At 44.3% G+C, this 15,179-nt stretch overlaps 1 protein-coding gene across 1 annotated transcript in view; it reads left to right on the top strand.

Annotated features, from left to right (window-relative positions):
• Positions 1-13,526, top strand: part of LOC138293478 (cytochrome P450 4B1-like) — a 159,628-nt gene extending 146,102 nt beyond the window's left edge. The window contains exons 10-12 of the mRNA XM_069232717.1: positions 2,895-2,959; positions 9,809-9,891; positions 12,754-13,526. Of these exons, the coding sequence (XP_069088818.1) occupies positions 2,895-2,959; positions 9,809-9,891; positions 12,754-12,922 (317 nt within the window). The 3' untranslated portion in view covers positions 12,923-13,526. The remainder of the gene's footprint in view (positions 1-2,894; positions 2,960-9,808; positions 9,892-12,753) is intronic.
• Positions 13,527-15,179: the final 1,653 nt, after the last annotated feature.

The raw sequence follows: 15,179 nt of genomic DNA on the forward strand, positions 1-15,179 counted from the left end.
AGAGGGAGCAGACATGAATTTTATTTGCAAGTGTTTAGCTCAGAAGCTGAAATGGAATAGTAATATTCTAAAAAAATAAATAAAAAGTAAAGCAGGCACTAACTTCATATTATTTTAGACTGCAAAACACTCTACAAGAAAGCCTTAGCAACTATAAAGAAAAAGTGCAACCCCTCCCATAACCACTACTGGAATTCATTTGCAATCTCTTGTGATGGATGGGCTTTCTTTATTTTTTGAGGAAAAGGTAACAAAACTCACCTACAATTTTTCTAAATCACTTAACGAAACCCTGCCAGACAATTTTAACAGTCACAGTCTTCTCACACAATTCACATCAGTATCCACAGAGTGAATTGAACAATTTCGCCTTCCTACTAAACTGAGGTCACCTTTAGATCCCTACACTCCTATCATATTACACCTGGGTCCTCATTACAGGTTTGGCGGTTGGCAGAGGCCATCCGCCAAACTTTATCGGATGAACGACTGCCACTCCAGTCTTCTGCCAGCTGGCCCTATTACGAGTTTCCCGCTGGGCCGGCAAGCGGAAGCAGAGTTTCCGCCCGCCAGCCCAGTGGGAAACAGAGCTTTAACATTGACACCAGTTCATAATTGAGCAGGCGGCAATGTGGCAGTGTCGCATCCGTCGCACATTCCACTGCCCATAATTCAGGCAGTGAAATGCGCGACGGGGCTGTCCATGGGAGCCCCTGCACTGCCCATGTCAAGTGCATAGAAGGTGGAGGGGACCCCATGGGGCCCACAACATACCCATGCAAAGGCTGGCGGAAACGGAACTCGTAAGCGCTGTCCTGGCGGATTAAGACCGCTGGCACCGCCAGACCGTCGGCCACTTGGAATATGACGGTGCCACCGTTCATATCGTGGTAGCCACGGTCGTAATGTGGCAGCTGGACCGCCACTATGACGGCTGTCTGACCGCCACCACGAGTCTGGCCGTCCTTGGACGGCTAGACTTGTAATGAGGGCCCTTGTGTTGTAAGAAGCTGCTATGGCCATAATACAGATCAGCAACCCATTGCATGCTTTGGCAGAGGTATCAGCACAGCTGGAAGCATACTCTAGTGATCCTCTTTTGAAACAACTAATGGCCGATCACACAGTTTTGAGTAATTTTCACCCGATGTCACTATTTCCCCTTCATTCAAAAGATCTAGAAAAAGAGGTTAAAAGACAATTGTCTCAATATATCAAATCTTCCTCGATACTGAATCTCTCTCAGTCGATTTTTAGACCCTTTCTTAGTGTGGGGTCTACATTTATTACCACTTTCTGAAATACTGTGGGCAACATTAGTTAAGGGAAATAGAGGCATCTTCATTTTATGGGACGATAGCCTTTGAAACAGTGTCATATCATACCACAAATACATATTCTTTGCATACAGGGTAGAGCGCTGGTTTGGCTTACATCTTTGATCACATTAGTATCCGAGGCTGTTCAGCTTACTACTTTTCATTCCATCTCTTGCCTTCTTATGTGTGGTGTTCTGCAAAGCTTGTCTCCCAGCCTGACACTAACAATTTATATGTTCCTCATTTGACCAATTTCTTTAGCTCCTCTGGCCTCTATTTAATCTTGTATGCAGACAATATTGAGATTGTTATCTTTTTCAATGAGAAAGTTCTATCTATGGCTGAGAAACATAGACACTCTGTGATCAAGGTACAGTCATGAATGAGAAGGCATTTGATAGAGTGGAGAGGATGTACTTGGCTCTGGCTCTTCTGGCTCCTAATCAACTCAATCTTCTCTGTCCCAGTACTAAACCAGTTCAAACAATGGTGGTCCGCGAGACTTGCCATGGACTACAGAGTTCAAGATTGGTCCACCCTCCACACCCAACATGATAGATATTTGCAGGAGGCCATACGAGAATTGGCATATTTTCAGGCCTTGCATAAATGGCACTGGTCCCTGTGTCAGCTACACAAGTAGAGGATCTCAACTGATCCCTCCTGTTAAAGATGCAGGCCGACAGATGATGACATTGTGCACTGGAAAAATACTGGACAGAGTTTTGGATAGAACTAGGAACACATACAGGAATGGTGGGGACCCTAACCAGTGCAACTGTTCTGCTTCAGGATTTCTCTGCCTACCCAGGACGGTTCCGCAACTGGTGTGCAATGGCACAAGCTGTGCCTAAACAATGCCTCCTTTGACATTGGAAAATGTCCACACTCCCCACGACAGACACATGGCTTGGGAGTTGTTGCTTATTGGCTCTTGTGACCACCCTCACCTTCTGGGACAAAATCTGGAGTAACTCCCTCCAATATAGACTGTTCCGGGCCCAGTCTGCGGGGCGGGGCGGGGCGGGTGGGGTTTGGTTTGGAGAGGTGAGGGGGGGTAACGTCGATGCCCCCTCCAGCAAAGATGATTGCTCACTATTGCTCACATGGAAAAGGGCACCAAGGCAGACAGATCAGACACAGAACCATTTTTTTCTTTCTTTTGTTACTGAATCTTGTATTGATGGCATCAGTTTCTCTCCAGTGTACCAGGAATGTTGGGGAGGTGCAATGACACATGTGGGGGAAGGGACGGAGGAGCATATGGAAAGTAGTTCTATGTAGTGGGATGTTGAAAGGTTTGTCGCAACAGATATGCATTTTTAGTTTTTTTTTTAAGTCTTTGTATTATTGAAACCCCATATTTAAATGTTTATCACGCTGTTACCAACAGAATTCCACATTTGCAAATGGAGATTTGATCTGCTTTTATGGAATGCATTACTAAACCTCGTTTTTGTCTTCTTCTGCAATGCAGTATTGCATCATGGTATTACTGAGGATCTCATGCTAAAAATTGCCATTTTGATTAAAAGTGAAATATATTTTGCAGTAGCTACTTTTTCTTTTTTGCAGGACTTGTTGCAGCTATAAACATCTATTGCATTCACAGAAACCCCAGTGTATGGAAAGATCCAGAGGTACAGTACATTGACATTATAGTAACTGTATATCATTACTGTTGTCCAGATAGTTGGAGTCTGCAGCTAGTTTGATGAAAGAAGATAGTATCTCCACTTTTTGGCATTGTCAGGAAACAAAGAAGGAGGAGGGTCCTGTTCTCTCGAAAGAGAGACCCTCTGGGTCTTTTGAAGTGCTGGTGGAACGTGCTTCTATGGTCAGAGACACAATGAGTTAGTGGAGATCCTCACAGCTTTTAAACAGAACCCCACAGGCTGGAGTCCTACGCATCAAATAGTTAAGAACAGAATAGTAAAGAACAACGCCAGGCACGCAGAGCAAGCAACAAGGACACCGCCTGCACACTAACCAGGCCTCTGATCATCAACCACCCTAAAGAAGACCAAACACTGTGTCTCCCTGAACCATAACGGAGGAGCCTGTGGTAGAATTCCGGGCACCGGAGTGAATACTGGAGTGAGTTGTTCGAGGGATGAGATGGAGGGTTCACCAAAAAACGACAGTGAAACTCTGAAAAATCGAAATTTCTACCTAACAGTGATAAAACTGCAGAACGGGATCAGGATGCTCCCTAGGCTTCCCCAGTTCCAACTGTGACATGCAAAGAGGTCACCAGAAGTATCACAAGTGATTTTTGGAGCAAGAATTTAGTTGGGAATAATACAGGCTTTATACATACAAGCTTCACCATACCTCTCTATACAAGAGCAAAGCCAGCACCTGACAAGCAGGGCAGCTGGTACAAGAAACTAACAACAGATTGTACAATAAAGTCAAGAAGCAACAAGTTATGCATCTTTTAACAGACTAACTGAAAATGTAATAATACCATCACCCTCCCTACGAGTGTCACTCCTTTTCCGATCCCTTGCAAAGATATATTTGTGTAGGGATCGATGCAGAAAAATGTGCGGTAAATCCCTTCCACCGCAATTTTCCTCAGATAAATTTCACCAGGTCCAACCTGTTGTAGATTAGTGGGATGAAAGTACCCAGTTATAACCTGTGTATGGGGAATTTGGTGCAAAAAGCACCAAATTGCACAAGTAATGCCCTTTTTCATAGTTGTGACAATTATCGGTCCTGGTAAATTCTGATCATAAAGGTACCACATTTTAACAGGTGCATTCATTCTCACATCCCCATCGAGCAAATCATAGGCGAGTCTGTCACTGGAGACCATGAGTGCACCTTCATGCACCTGAAAGCAGTCAGGGAGCAGGAGGTGCAGCTTTTCATCGCTAAACATAAGATGAGGCTACTTTTGAAACGGATGTCCATCCAAGGTGCAGGTCATTGTTGGTCGTGAGGTCGGTCCATTGCAAAGTCCCATTCCCGCTCAAAGTCTTCTAGGAATTTGAAGGCAGAAGTGCGCCATAAGCTCAAAAAAGCCAAGCAGGACTTGCCCCCATCAAGTAGCTCAAAGTCTTGTAAGACACTGCAAGGGCATCACACGAAGGGTCCAGTTCCTTCTGACTCAAAGGTGGTTCCCCCTTTGGTCCCTGAACCTCCCGAATTCCCTGTGCCATCATCGTCCCTGCAGCAGATAGAGGACTCCAGGAAGGACATTTAGCAAACTTTCCAGACGTTACTAGCTCCTTTTAGTGTGCTTTTGGGCTCCCAATGAGTTTTAGGTGCTCCTAGTTGTACCTCATTTCAAAGCCAGTCCAGACTTTAGATCTGGTCCCAGAGCCCACAGTTCCTTCCATGCCAGTGCGGACCCTGCTGTCACTAGTGCCAGAGTCAGTTGCCACACTGGTGTATGACTCGGAACCTGCATCACTCTGCACTGGGCCTGTATTGCGGTATAAAATTACTGAGGAGTAGCAAGTGGCTATGCAGGCAGACTTTCTGCTTCAACCTCTCACTCAGCACCAGAACTATCAGAGGATAGAAGCTCTCTTCAGCTCTGACTCCTATGCAGTCCAGGACATACCCAGTGCCCCTCACAACACTTATGATGACAAAGAAATGGACAATCTGCCCCTCCTTCTTTACACTGCTAAGGAGCTCATTTAGACTTTGAAAATAGCTGTGGGATAAAGTGATTAAAAAATAACCATGTAACAGTTAAGTATTTGGGGTTCTTGACCGCAGCCATACAATTCCTCCAGCAGTACAGAATGTTTAGGGCTACTCCAGAGGCCTAGCTTACCAGCAGCTCTAGCCTTCTCAGCCGTTGCAGCACCAAATGTCGCTCTTTTTGGTAGGAGGACATGGTGGCATATAGGGCCTTTCACACCAGCAGGGGCAGTTATCCTCCAACCCTTCCTTCCCAATCTGCTTTGATTTGCCCTTTGAGGCACACAAAAAGGTCTGCCCTCCCAGGCCCACCAGCAACTGGCAGAGGGCAGGATATGATCATTCTTCCCTAGCTGCAGGTTCATCATTTCACACTGATTAGTCTTACAAGTCATTCAAAAGGGCTTCCCACTGCCTTACATTTTACCCCTACCTTCTACTCGTCAATACCAGAGCGATTTTCTGGCTGACCACACTACTATTACAATGCAGTAAGTCCATGCTCCCCAAAGGCACCATCAAGCAGTTGCTGAACTTGAGTTATGAGGGATGCTTTTTACCTAATTCCTCTTCCAAAGAAGAATGGATGCCTCAGGCCCATACTGGACCTCTGGCCATTAAGTGCCAGATTAATTAAGGAGTTGTGTTGTCCTAGTGTTGCAGCGCAATTTCTTAATTCAGATTTACAAAGCCGTATAATGACCATTTGCACCACCTTGTTCGACTTTGTAAAGAAATGTAACACAGCTCAGATGTTTTTTGTACGTTATGTTACATTTTGAGCTGGGAAAAGTTCATCGGGTGGAGCATGGGCATTCTCATGCATCCACCCATGGATTTGACGCAATTCCAGATTTGCAAAAGCTTGTAATCCTAGGATTGCATCAAATCGTTACTCCTCCCAGATGATGTTGGAACAAGGAGAAACACCTTTTTTCCTTCTTATTATTTCCTCTTTCATTGTCTGATGCATTCTCCATCTTGCATAGAAAGAGGAAAATTCCTTTTTGGAATGTCTTTTTGCAGGAAGGTGTCCATTCCTGCACAAAAACAATCCTGTCTGTAATGCAAGCACCCTTGCACTGTAGTGCAAGGGTTTCTGCATTGGTGTTAGGCAGCACACAGTACGTCTGTGCAAGCAGATGGCCATTCTGCCCCAAATTCTTTCTGCTCTGTAACATGGGCACTGGATGGTGGCTCTGGATTTGCAGGGCATGTATTTTCTTATACTCATCTTGCCATTCCATAGACTCCACTCACAGTTTACACCAGGATCTGAATATTTCCAGCCGTATTATGACAAGAAATACAGCCTGGTGTGGCGCTGCTGGCAGTAGCAGCTCCCATTCATGTTCTCTGCCGGAAGACCTCCTCGCTTAACTTAAGTCGGGCTTCCGACAGGGGATGGGGCTGGGAGGGTGGAGGGTGTTGTGTGTGTGTGTCTCAATGTGTGCATTAATGTGTAAGTGAGTGTGTGTTGTGTTGTTTGCATGGTTGTATGCATGGGAGTGAATGCGTGTAAGAATGGTGAAGTCAGTGCATGTCTGCATGTCAGTGTGATTGTGTGGAAGAATGTGTGCAAGAATGTCTGGAAGTATGTGTGTATGAATGCGTGTATGCCAGTGTGAGTGATTGGGTGTGTATGTGTTGCGTGTCTGCGAGTGTGTGCGTTTATTGAGGTGGTGTGTGTGTGATGATTGGAGGGGGTGGGTGTGTGTTTATGATGATCGGAGGTGGTGGTGGTGTGTGTGTGTTTGGATCGGGGGTGGGGCTGTGTGTGTGTTTGTATCAGGGGGTGGGGGTGTATTTGAATGTCAGGGGTGGGGGGTGTCAGGTGTGTATTGGGGGTGTGTGGGAGCCAGCTACCGGTGACAGGGAAGGAATTTCCTGTCACCAGTAGGGCCTACTGCCAACACCATGAAAACCATGGTGGTAGGCAGGCTCATAATGCCGCCGCTGGTACTGTGCTGGCCACCGGACTGGAGATTGATATCTCCAGCCCGGTGGCTGATACCGCCATGGCAATATGAGTGGAGAAGTGGCAGGTTGGCTGCAGCCAACCCACCATTCTCATATTGTGGCTGCATCTACCACCAGCCTGTTGGCGGTACTACCATCGCATTAACACTCACCGCGGGGGTCATAATGTTCCCCATAGTCTGTATCTCAGTGTCTGGTTGTTGAAGTCAGGTTTGCTGGAGTCAGCCACAGACCATGGCCAAGCAGTGCCCGAGCTCCTAATGTCTGGGGTTTTCCGTTGATGAGGTAGAGTCCAATGTGAACCTTACACTGAGAATGTCTTTCATATGGGCTGTTCTGGACACAGTAATGTTCAAGGCCTTTCCAGCACCGCAGCAAGTGTGGGTCATTCAGGATATGATCACTGTGTTTCAGGCCCCGTCCTGGGTCTCCGTTAGATTAGTATTGAGACTTATTGGGCTCATGGTATTATGCCCCATATGCCGGATGTGACTAAAGTTTCAGTGGGTCCAGCATGGGGGTTGCCTCTCTGACGCTGCCCAGATCTCACGAGAGATGACTTAGGACCTCATGTAGCAGTAAATCTGACCAATGGCAGGCCAATCTCCCTTTGCCACTTAGAGTTTACATTTGTGACAGAGGCATCACTGTTTGGGTGGGGTGTTGCTCTGTTGCTGGTAGAGCTCTGAGATCTCTGGTCTCCAGTGGAGAGTCAACTCCACTTCAACCTTTTGGAGATTCAGGCGATCTATTTGGCCACAAAAGCCTTCCTACTCACCATTAATGGAAGGCTGCGCCTGATCCTGGAGAACATGATTGCAAGGTGGTATTTCAACAAACAGGATGGGGTGAGGTCCTGTATCCTGCTCTAGTAGACTTCATTTCTGGAGGTGGCTAGTCCAGCAAAATATTTTCTTGTAGTCAGCCACGTACCAGGGGTCCCCGAACTCAAGAGTAGATAAGCTAAGCAGATGTCAGCTGGCAGACTATGAGTAGCTTTTCCATCCCAAGGTGGCACAGGACATCTTCAACCAATGGGGAGTGCCCTGGCTAGATCTGTCTGCCACTGTCAAGAACGTGCAGTGTCAAAGCTTTTGTCCACTTTATTTACCTCCATAGACACGTCTCCTGTATGCATTCCCAACTTCCACCACCCCAGAAAAATAGGACAGAATGGGCCCAGGTCATCTTAATAGCCCCAGACTTGGCAAGTAGAGTATTGTATCCAGAGCTGCTGAGAATTTACCCTCCTGTCCGACTACCCATTCAGGAGGACCTCATATCTCTTTAACGGGGAGAATCTTGCAACCGAATCTCTGCAACCTACACATTAATGCTTGGCGATTGAGGAGCGACAGCTACATTCTTTTAATTTGCTGCAGCAGATATAGATGCCATTCTTGCAACCAGACTCTGGTAAACAAAGTCTATTTATTCCAAGTCTGGGGGAAATTTGTGGCCGGGTGTGAGGTATATCAGCTAGACCAGGGAAACTCAAAGTACAGCCCGGGGTCCGCATGTGTCCCTCCTGGCCTTTAATTGTGGCCTCCCTTGTGAACAGCAGTATTGCGCTGCTATTCACTTGACAGAGCAGGAACATTCAGAAAGATGCAAAACAGGCATAATTTATTTACACATTAACTAAACTAACGGTATTAGAGTGTTGGTGGCAGACAGAAGTCGCATGAAGGCTCAGTTTGTTGTCCGCATCTGCTTTGCGTCCCCCTATGCCCACCTTTCATCACCCCGGCCCTGCTGGCATAGGTGCGGCCCTCGGGCATGTGACAGCCAGTACTTTGTGGCTCCTGGGGAAATGTTTGCGAGTACCCATGAGCTAGACCCTCTACAGGCCAAACTCTCTGATGCATTGCTGTTTGTTTTCTCATTGGGCAAGCACGGCCTTGCAGTGAGCATCATTATGGGTAACTTGTCAGCAATTTCAGTCTTTTTATGTTTGTCTGCCTAACCCATTTCTTTTTAAAGATTGGTTGTGATACGTTTTCTAAAGGGTCTGACATGTTCCTTCAAAAGCATTTGTCTTGCCTCAGTGCCTATTCATGGTGTTATTTATATTGCCGCCTTTCAATAATATGCAATAGCCTGATAGCTCTCAGGATCAAAATAGTCTTTCTTATTGCCATAATTTCTGTGTGCCATGTGAGTGAACTCCAGGCACTCTCTTCCCTGTGTAGGTTTACCCCTCAGACCCTCCACAATTAGGTGGTGCTGCTTTGGTATTTATTTTAAAGATGACATATATGCAGTTAGAAGTATTTTTTGGAAGAACAAGTTATCTTCACACTTTCCCCTAGATAGTATAAAGGCAGATTTCTCACTGCTCTCCAACCTGCCTCTTCACTGGAGTGAACAACAGTAAATCATCACAACTAAGTGCTAAGTTCGATTTCATCACACTGTGATTTGCAAATTATTCAAATTGCTTTGAGCCTGAGGGTGCAGAAAGAGAAAGGTTAAGGAACTGACATCACCGCTCGGGGTGGCGGATGTACGCAGCTTTGCTCGGTCACTTCTGGGGTGCGAAGGCAATGCAGTGCCAGATGGTGCCACCACCTGGTGTACCGGGAGCATTGCTGAAAAACTCTCTGGAAGCAGTCTGGAAGATGGGAACATTCCAAATGTGAGGAATCTGCCGTTAGAGTATCAACCAGGAAGACGTTACCAAAGTAGCTTGTTTTTCACTTAGTGCACATCATGATTCGAGTGTTATCTTACAAAATAATCTGCTTTAGTAGCTCATACTTTTTAGTCATTTTCAAACAGCAATCGACACTTTTCTGCCAGTGCTACAGGTTATTTTACCTTTGTTTTACCATCTTGTTTTTCAGGTGTTTGATCCCCTTCGTTTTTCACCAGAGAACTCCTCTGATCGCCACTCTCATGCGTTTGTGCCATTTGCTGCTGGATCAAGGTAAAGTGCTCCTTATCCTGTTAGTAATTAGAACTGTGGAAAACACCATTTTACTTAGTTAAGGTAACCAAGCCAGCACACTCAGCTTTTACCGTTTGCATTCTGCATTCAACCATTTATTCGATCTCCATTCCCTTGGGTGCCTTCAGATTTGGTCACTGATTTAGTCTTTGACTGCATGTTTACAGTGTGCATGTCCTGGTCTGCAGGAGGGAGGCATTCATAATAGGGAATGTGCCCTGAATCTGAGTTTGCACTCAAGTGACATTACAGAACACGTCTCCAGTGATCAGGAGGGTAAAGAAGAAGAAATCCCTCGCTGAAGGATGGAACATGGGGATAAAGGCAGAGAAGGCTAAAGAAGGTGAGCACACACTGGTGCCTTCAGTGATGGAAACAAGCAGTATTAGACAAGAGGTGTTCAGTTTGGAGACATTACACAATAATTCCTCTTTGAGGGTTTTGAAATTGATTCACTAGAACACCTGAGAAGTACCAGCTTGAACTCCATTTATGTCCTGTCAGAGTCACATAGAAAGTGCTTCAGGTTACGTTTCTGTGGGTCATTTGCCTGGATACAGGTGAACCTGGAGAGTGAGGAGTCTGCCTGCCACAATGTTACAAAGAACAACGGTGTGGTGTATTGTGTTAACAGCTGCTTTCGGGTTGTGTATTGTGTGGCAAAAAGGCATGAGGATCCTCCTTTGTTCTCTGGCAGTAGTAGGGCAGTGTGGTGACTGCATAGGTATGTCATCAGGCTGGGTGCATTGCCTGGCCTGGTCCGACACTTTACTGCTTAAGCTCACTTTAGGAGTTTTTGGCTTTCCTTTATTTTTACATCCACATGCAAGCAGTCTTCGTACTATATAACGAACGGAAGCCAGCCTGTAATAGGTGGAGAGCTTTTTGCTGTGGGATTGCATTTGAAGGTGGATGTCAATAGCCGAGCAGTAATTTCATTATCTGGGGGAGCTGACAGTAAGCTTGTAGTTACTACCAGTTACAGGTGGTAGTGCTGCAAACGGTTGCGTAAAGTTTGCTGATTTTGTCAGTGGCGTTTGGGCGGTTTACTGCAGAGTGCTTCGAGACAGTTGGCTGAGAATTTAAAGGCATGAAGGGGTCTTATTCTAGTTCTTAGGCTAGGAGGTGAATAGTGTGACTTTTATTGTTGGTCCTCCTCTGCATTAACCAAACCTGCGTTCTGTCAGCATACTATAGTTATCCGTGAGTTCGTTTATAAGAGTGAGTTGGCATATTGTAGTAGCGGGCCACTGATAAAGAACTGTTGGAGAAGGTTATTTTTGAAGATTAGTTTCTTGTTAGGTATGAGTAGGTTTTCGTATTTGTTATTTTTTGGTTTGTGAGTATAGTGGTGTGGATTAGAATGGTTGGCATTTTAGTAGCTGCACTGTACAGGGTATTGACAAAATGTGTTGTTAGGGGAAGTTGTTAGGGGAAGTTGCTGTTGTCATTCCATTGTTTTGTTAGATACTCCGTATTTGTGTATGTAGATAATGTCTTGGCAAACTGAGAACCCTTTATCCTCATCTCTCCTCTAATTTACCCCCATCACGAGTTGAATTAATTATTGGCCTACTATTTAAGTTGCATATATTTCTAAGTCAGTCTTTCTGTTCTACATACTTTCCTGTTGAATGCTGGGCCATGATTCCTCGTTCTCAATGGAAGAATTTAATGGACTTTGCACAGATTGCAAAATGTAAATACAGTGAATAGATGACTTGAAACCTTTATTGCAAAGGAACACAAAAGTCCTGATAGAAGCAACCTTGCAAGGATTTTTGTAGAGAGGCAGTGTACCATTGTCACATACCCGACAGACCACAATCCAGGGATATAAATTATTTGCTGTTTTGCTCCAAACTGCAATGTTATGGCTGTTGGGCTTCAGCCTGTCTCTGCGCCCTGTTTCTTACGGTACTCCCTTTCTGATGTGTTTGACAATCTTCTAAGTTCAGTGTATGTATTGCTGTACAGTCCATGCTTGTGATCTTTCACTAGTGCATTTATATGCCACTGCTTATACTCTCTCCAGCCGGAAATATGTGACCCATTGTAGTATACTACTGTGTCCATCTTAATTTACCTTCTGTTTACTACTCTTACAGATACATCTATGTTTAGGTTGGTTTGATTTGTACAGCAAACTAATCGCCCAAGAGGGTATCCGGGTGTTCTGTCAATATTCAGGTTGGGTGGAAAAGCAGTTTATATGTACAGCTCTTCATACTAAGTGCCTATGCAGAATGCCCAGAAACTTAAAGGAATCTATGTACAAATTAGGTCAGTGATGAGGGGTCTGCACAGGGATCCGTTGCAAAATTAAACAACATTTTCTTAAGAAAATCCGTGCTTGTGTTCATGCAATTCATATACGAGCTCCTGCTCTTACTCTTACCTGATTCTCCCTGCTTTACATGTGTTCTCGCCATTGTGGTGTGTGTAAAGTGCATGTCTTCTACTGTTATTAGGACAAACATACACTTAGCTACAGTAACATGTTTGGAAAGGATAATAGCAATGGGCTTCCTTTGCCCAGATAATCTTTTGCAATGCCAGTGATAGCTACTGTACTGGCCAAGTATTTAACATTAACATTTATGAGGAAAACGTTTAACAGGAAAGACCTGCAGATAATAATGTTATTAAAATAATTAATCTTCCTGACCAAATGCACTTCTTCATCCATGTAGGATACAATTTCTTAATTATAGATTTATTTGGGCAGTTAAAGTTTCTAAACAAAGTGTTATTGCAATGAAGGTTTTTTTTTCACTAGTGCATACTCACACAAAAGATATGTTGGTTGCTTGAGAATACCATATTCTTTTTATCCTCCAGGAATTGCATTGGGCAGAACTTTGCCATGAATGAGATGAAAGTGGCTTTGGCACTGACCCTGCAGCGGTTTGAAATTACACCTGATGAATCTAAGCCGCCTATCATAATACCTCAACTGGTTCTACGGTCCAAGAATGGTATCCATGTGAACTTGAAGAAAATTGACTGAAGATTTGTCTATGAGCTGCATCATCACTACTACTTCTTCAGTGACAAAGATAAACAAACTGTAGGTGTTCACGTTAGGTACTTTCCCCTCATCACGCTTTTGAGGGAATGTTTACGTAAATTACTGTCCCACTCATGTCTTGTTATCTATTGCTTGGGAACAGACCTACATCAGGGGTCTAAACAAATCTGTATAAATACTCCTTATTTAGACAGATAGTCAGAGTGATTCTGACCAGATGCCATCGCTGCTATCGATGTTGCACATCCCCTTGACGCTGACCTAGTCTTCGTGTCCCTACGGAGTCTGAGCTAGAGACCTCATTCCAAGGTAACAAGGGTTGGCAGGCTGTTCTCATGGACATGGCATTGGCAGATTAGGTTTAACACGCCTAGATCTCTTCTAGGTTAGAGATTAGGTATATGACAGGGTATTAGGAAATATATCACATGTCACTTCAAGTCATTGCAAGATGGTGGGGGTCTTCATATTAATGACTCTTGCCATTACCATTCTGTTTCTTGCATTATTATCCTAATCATTGCAGCCCATACAACTTATCCCATATTGCAGTTTTGATTAATAAAAACCTATTGAAACTTCACTGCATCGCTTTCATTGCCTGTGTTTGATTGAGAAATGTTGTTCATGTGAGAAAGGGGTAATCTCCAGCTAAGCACAACACTTCCTGAGATGTCACTGTCTTGAGTCCATGCGTAAAGGCTGCCACAAATCACCTTTTACTGTGTGGTTCTTTGGTGAAGTGCTGCTTGTCAGCCGGGAGGGTTGGGATTACAGTTGCGATTTGTTGTAGGATTGGCATAGTCACCTACAAACATAAGTACTCTCATCCTTAAACCAGCAGTCTTGTCTAGAGCCAGAGTCAAACTACGACAACTTAAGAGTATTTTTTATAAATACAGTTGGTTAAGATGCAATATGTGTTTTTATTCTTCGTTATAGACATTACAAATGCACACAAAAAACAAATGCATGCACATTTACAAAAGACCAACACTTGCCACCTCCTGTCACAACCACGTAACCTTTCTCCTAGCTCTGAATTTGTGTGTTTAGGGCAGTGGACTTATTCAGAACTTCAAAACCAGATGCATACCATTTAATAGGGCAGAGTCCACACATGAAGATCTATTTAACTAACCCCAGGTTGAAAATGGTAAAACCTCCACCCTGGTTCAGTTCAGATCCAAAATTAATGTATTTATCTTTTTTATCCCCACCACCTGCTGATGCATTATTCATGTTAGATCCAGGCCATTTACTGATGAGTAGCTAGAAATTACTTTTTGTTTAGGTTTCCTATGTTTAATGGGTGGTATACAAGAATAGGTATCACTGAACCGCTGGCTACAATATAATATGGCATTTGCATCAGTATGTCTTTTGATTGATAAATGAAGCAGAGAAAGCATGACCCTAGGAAGTGCCTGGGATATATTCCTTCGATAGTGTTATGTATTGTCTCATTGTATGTATGATTTGTGTTTTTGTTTGTCACATCTTACAGGATCTTTCATATATCTTAGTGAATACTGCCTGGCAGAGCTGTACTTGTAGATATGGATGCTTACTGATGGATGCATAAGTATAATTATAGAAAGGAGTGAGGAATGTGAACATTTGGATCCTGAAAAAAAGCCAGGGACCACCTTTGGGGCCGTTATACAAGCTGAAACATGTTGACCCAGTTAGATGCAGAAATAATAGTACCATGCATTACAATAGTTTTGAATCATCCCTCTGGCCCATCCTCAATAAACAGAAATATTTTGTGTTGAGGGATCTTTCTGCTGTCTAGATCTAGTTCCACTAAAATCCACCCATTAAAGTAATCTCCATAATTACGTGGAGTCCATTCACCTTTAGGATTTTCTCTGGTTAATGTCACCTGGCCAGTGATGAACCCTAACAACCTGCAGGGAGAGGGGGCCACACCTTAAATTTTTTTTGTAAATCTCCTTGGTCGTATTCATACTGTTTCAAGTCTGGACCTGCTCTCTTCCCATTTTTAGCCAGGCTGTGGGCTTTGGTGGACAGGGCTGGGTTATTTTATGTACTTTCGCCGCCCCTTTCTGAGTGGTGCTCTGTGGAGGTACCTGTGGCTGTTAGTCCTGGCATCGTTGATGTAGTCTCCCCTGTCTTTTTTGCCTCTGCTTCCAGTGGTTTGACTGGGTGCTCAGCTCTGTTTTTGCTGTTTTTGGTATTCTGGGCACTTTACCACTGCTGACCAGTGCTA

This window comes from Pleurodeles waltl, chromosome 4_2 (genome assembly GCF_031143425.1).
Source record: "Pleurodeles waltl isolate 20211129_DDA chromosome 4_2, aPleWal1.hap1.20221129, whole genome shotgun sequence".
Classification (NCBI taxonomy): Eukaryota; Metazoa; Chordata; class Amphibia; order Caudata; family Salamandridae; genus Pleurodeles; species Pleurodeles waltl.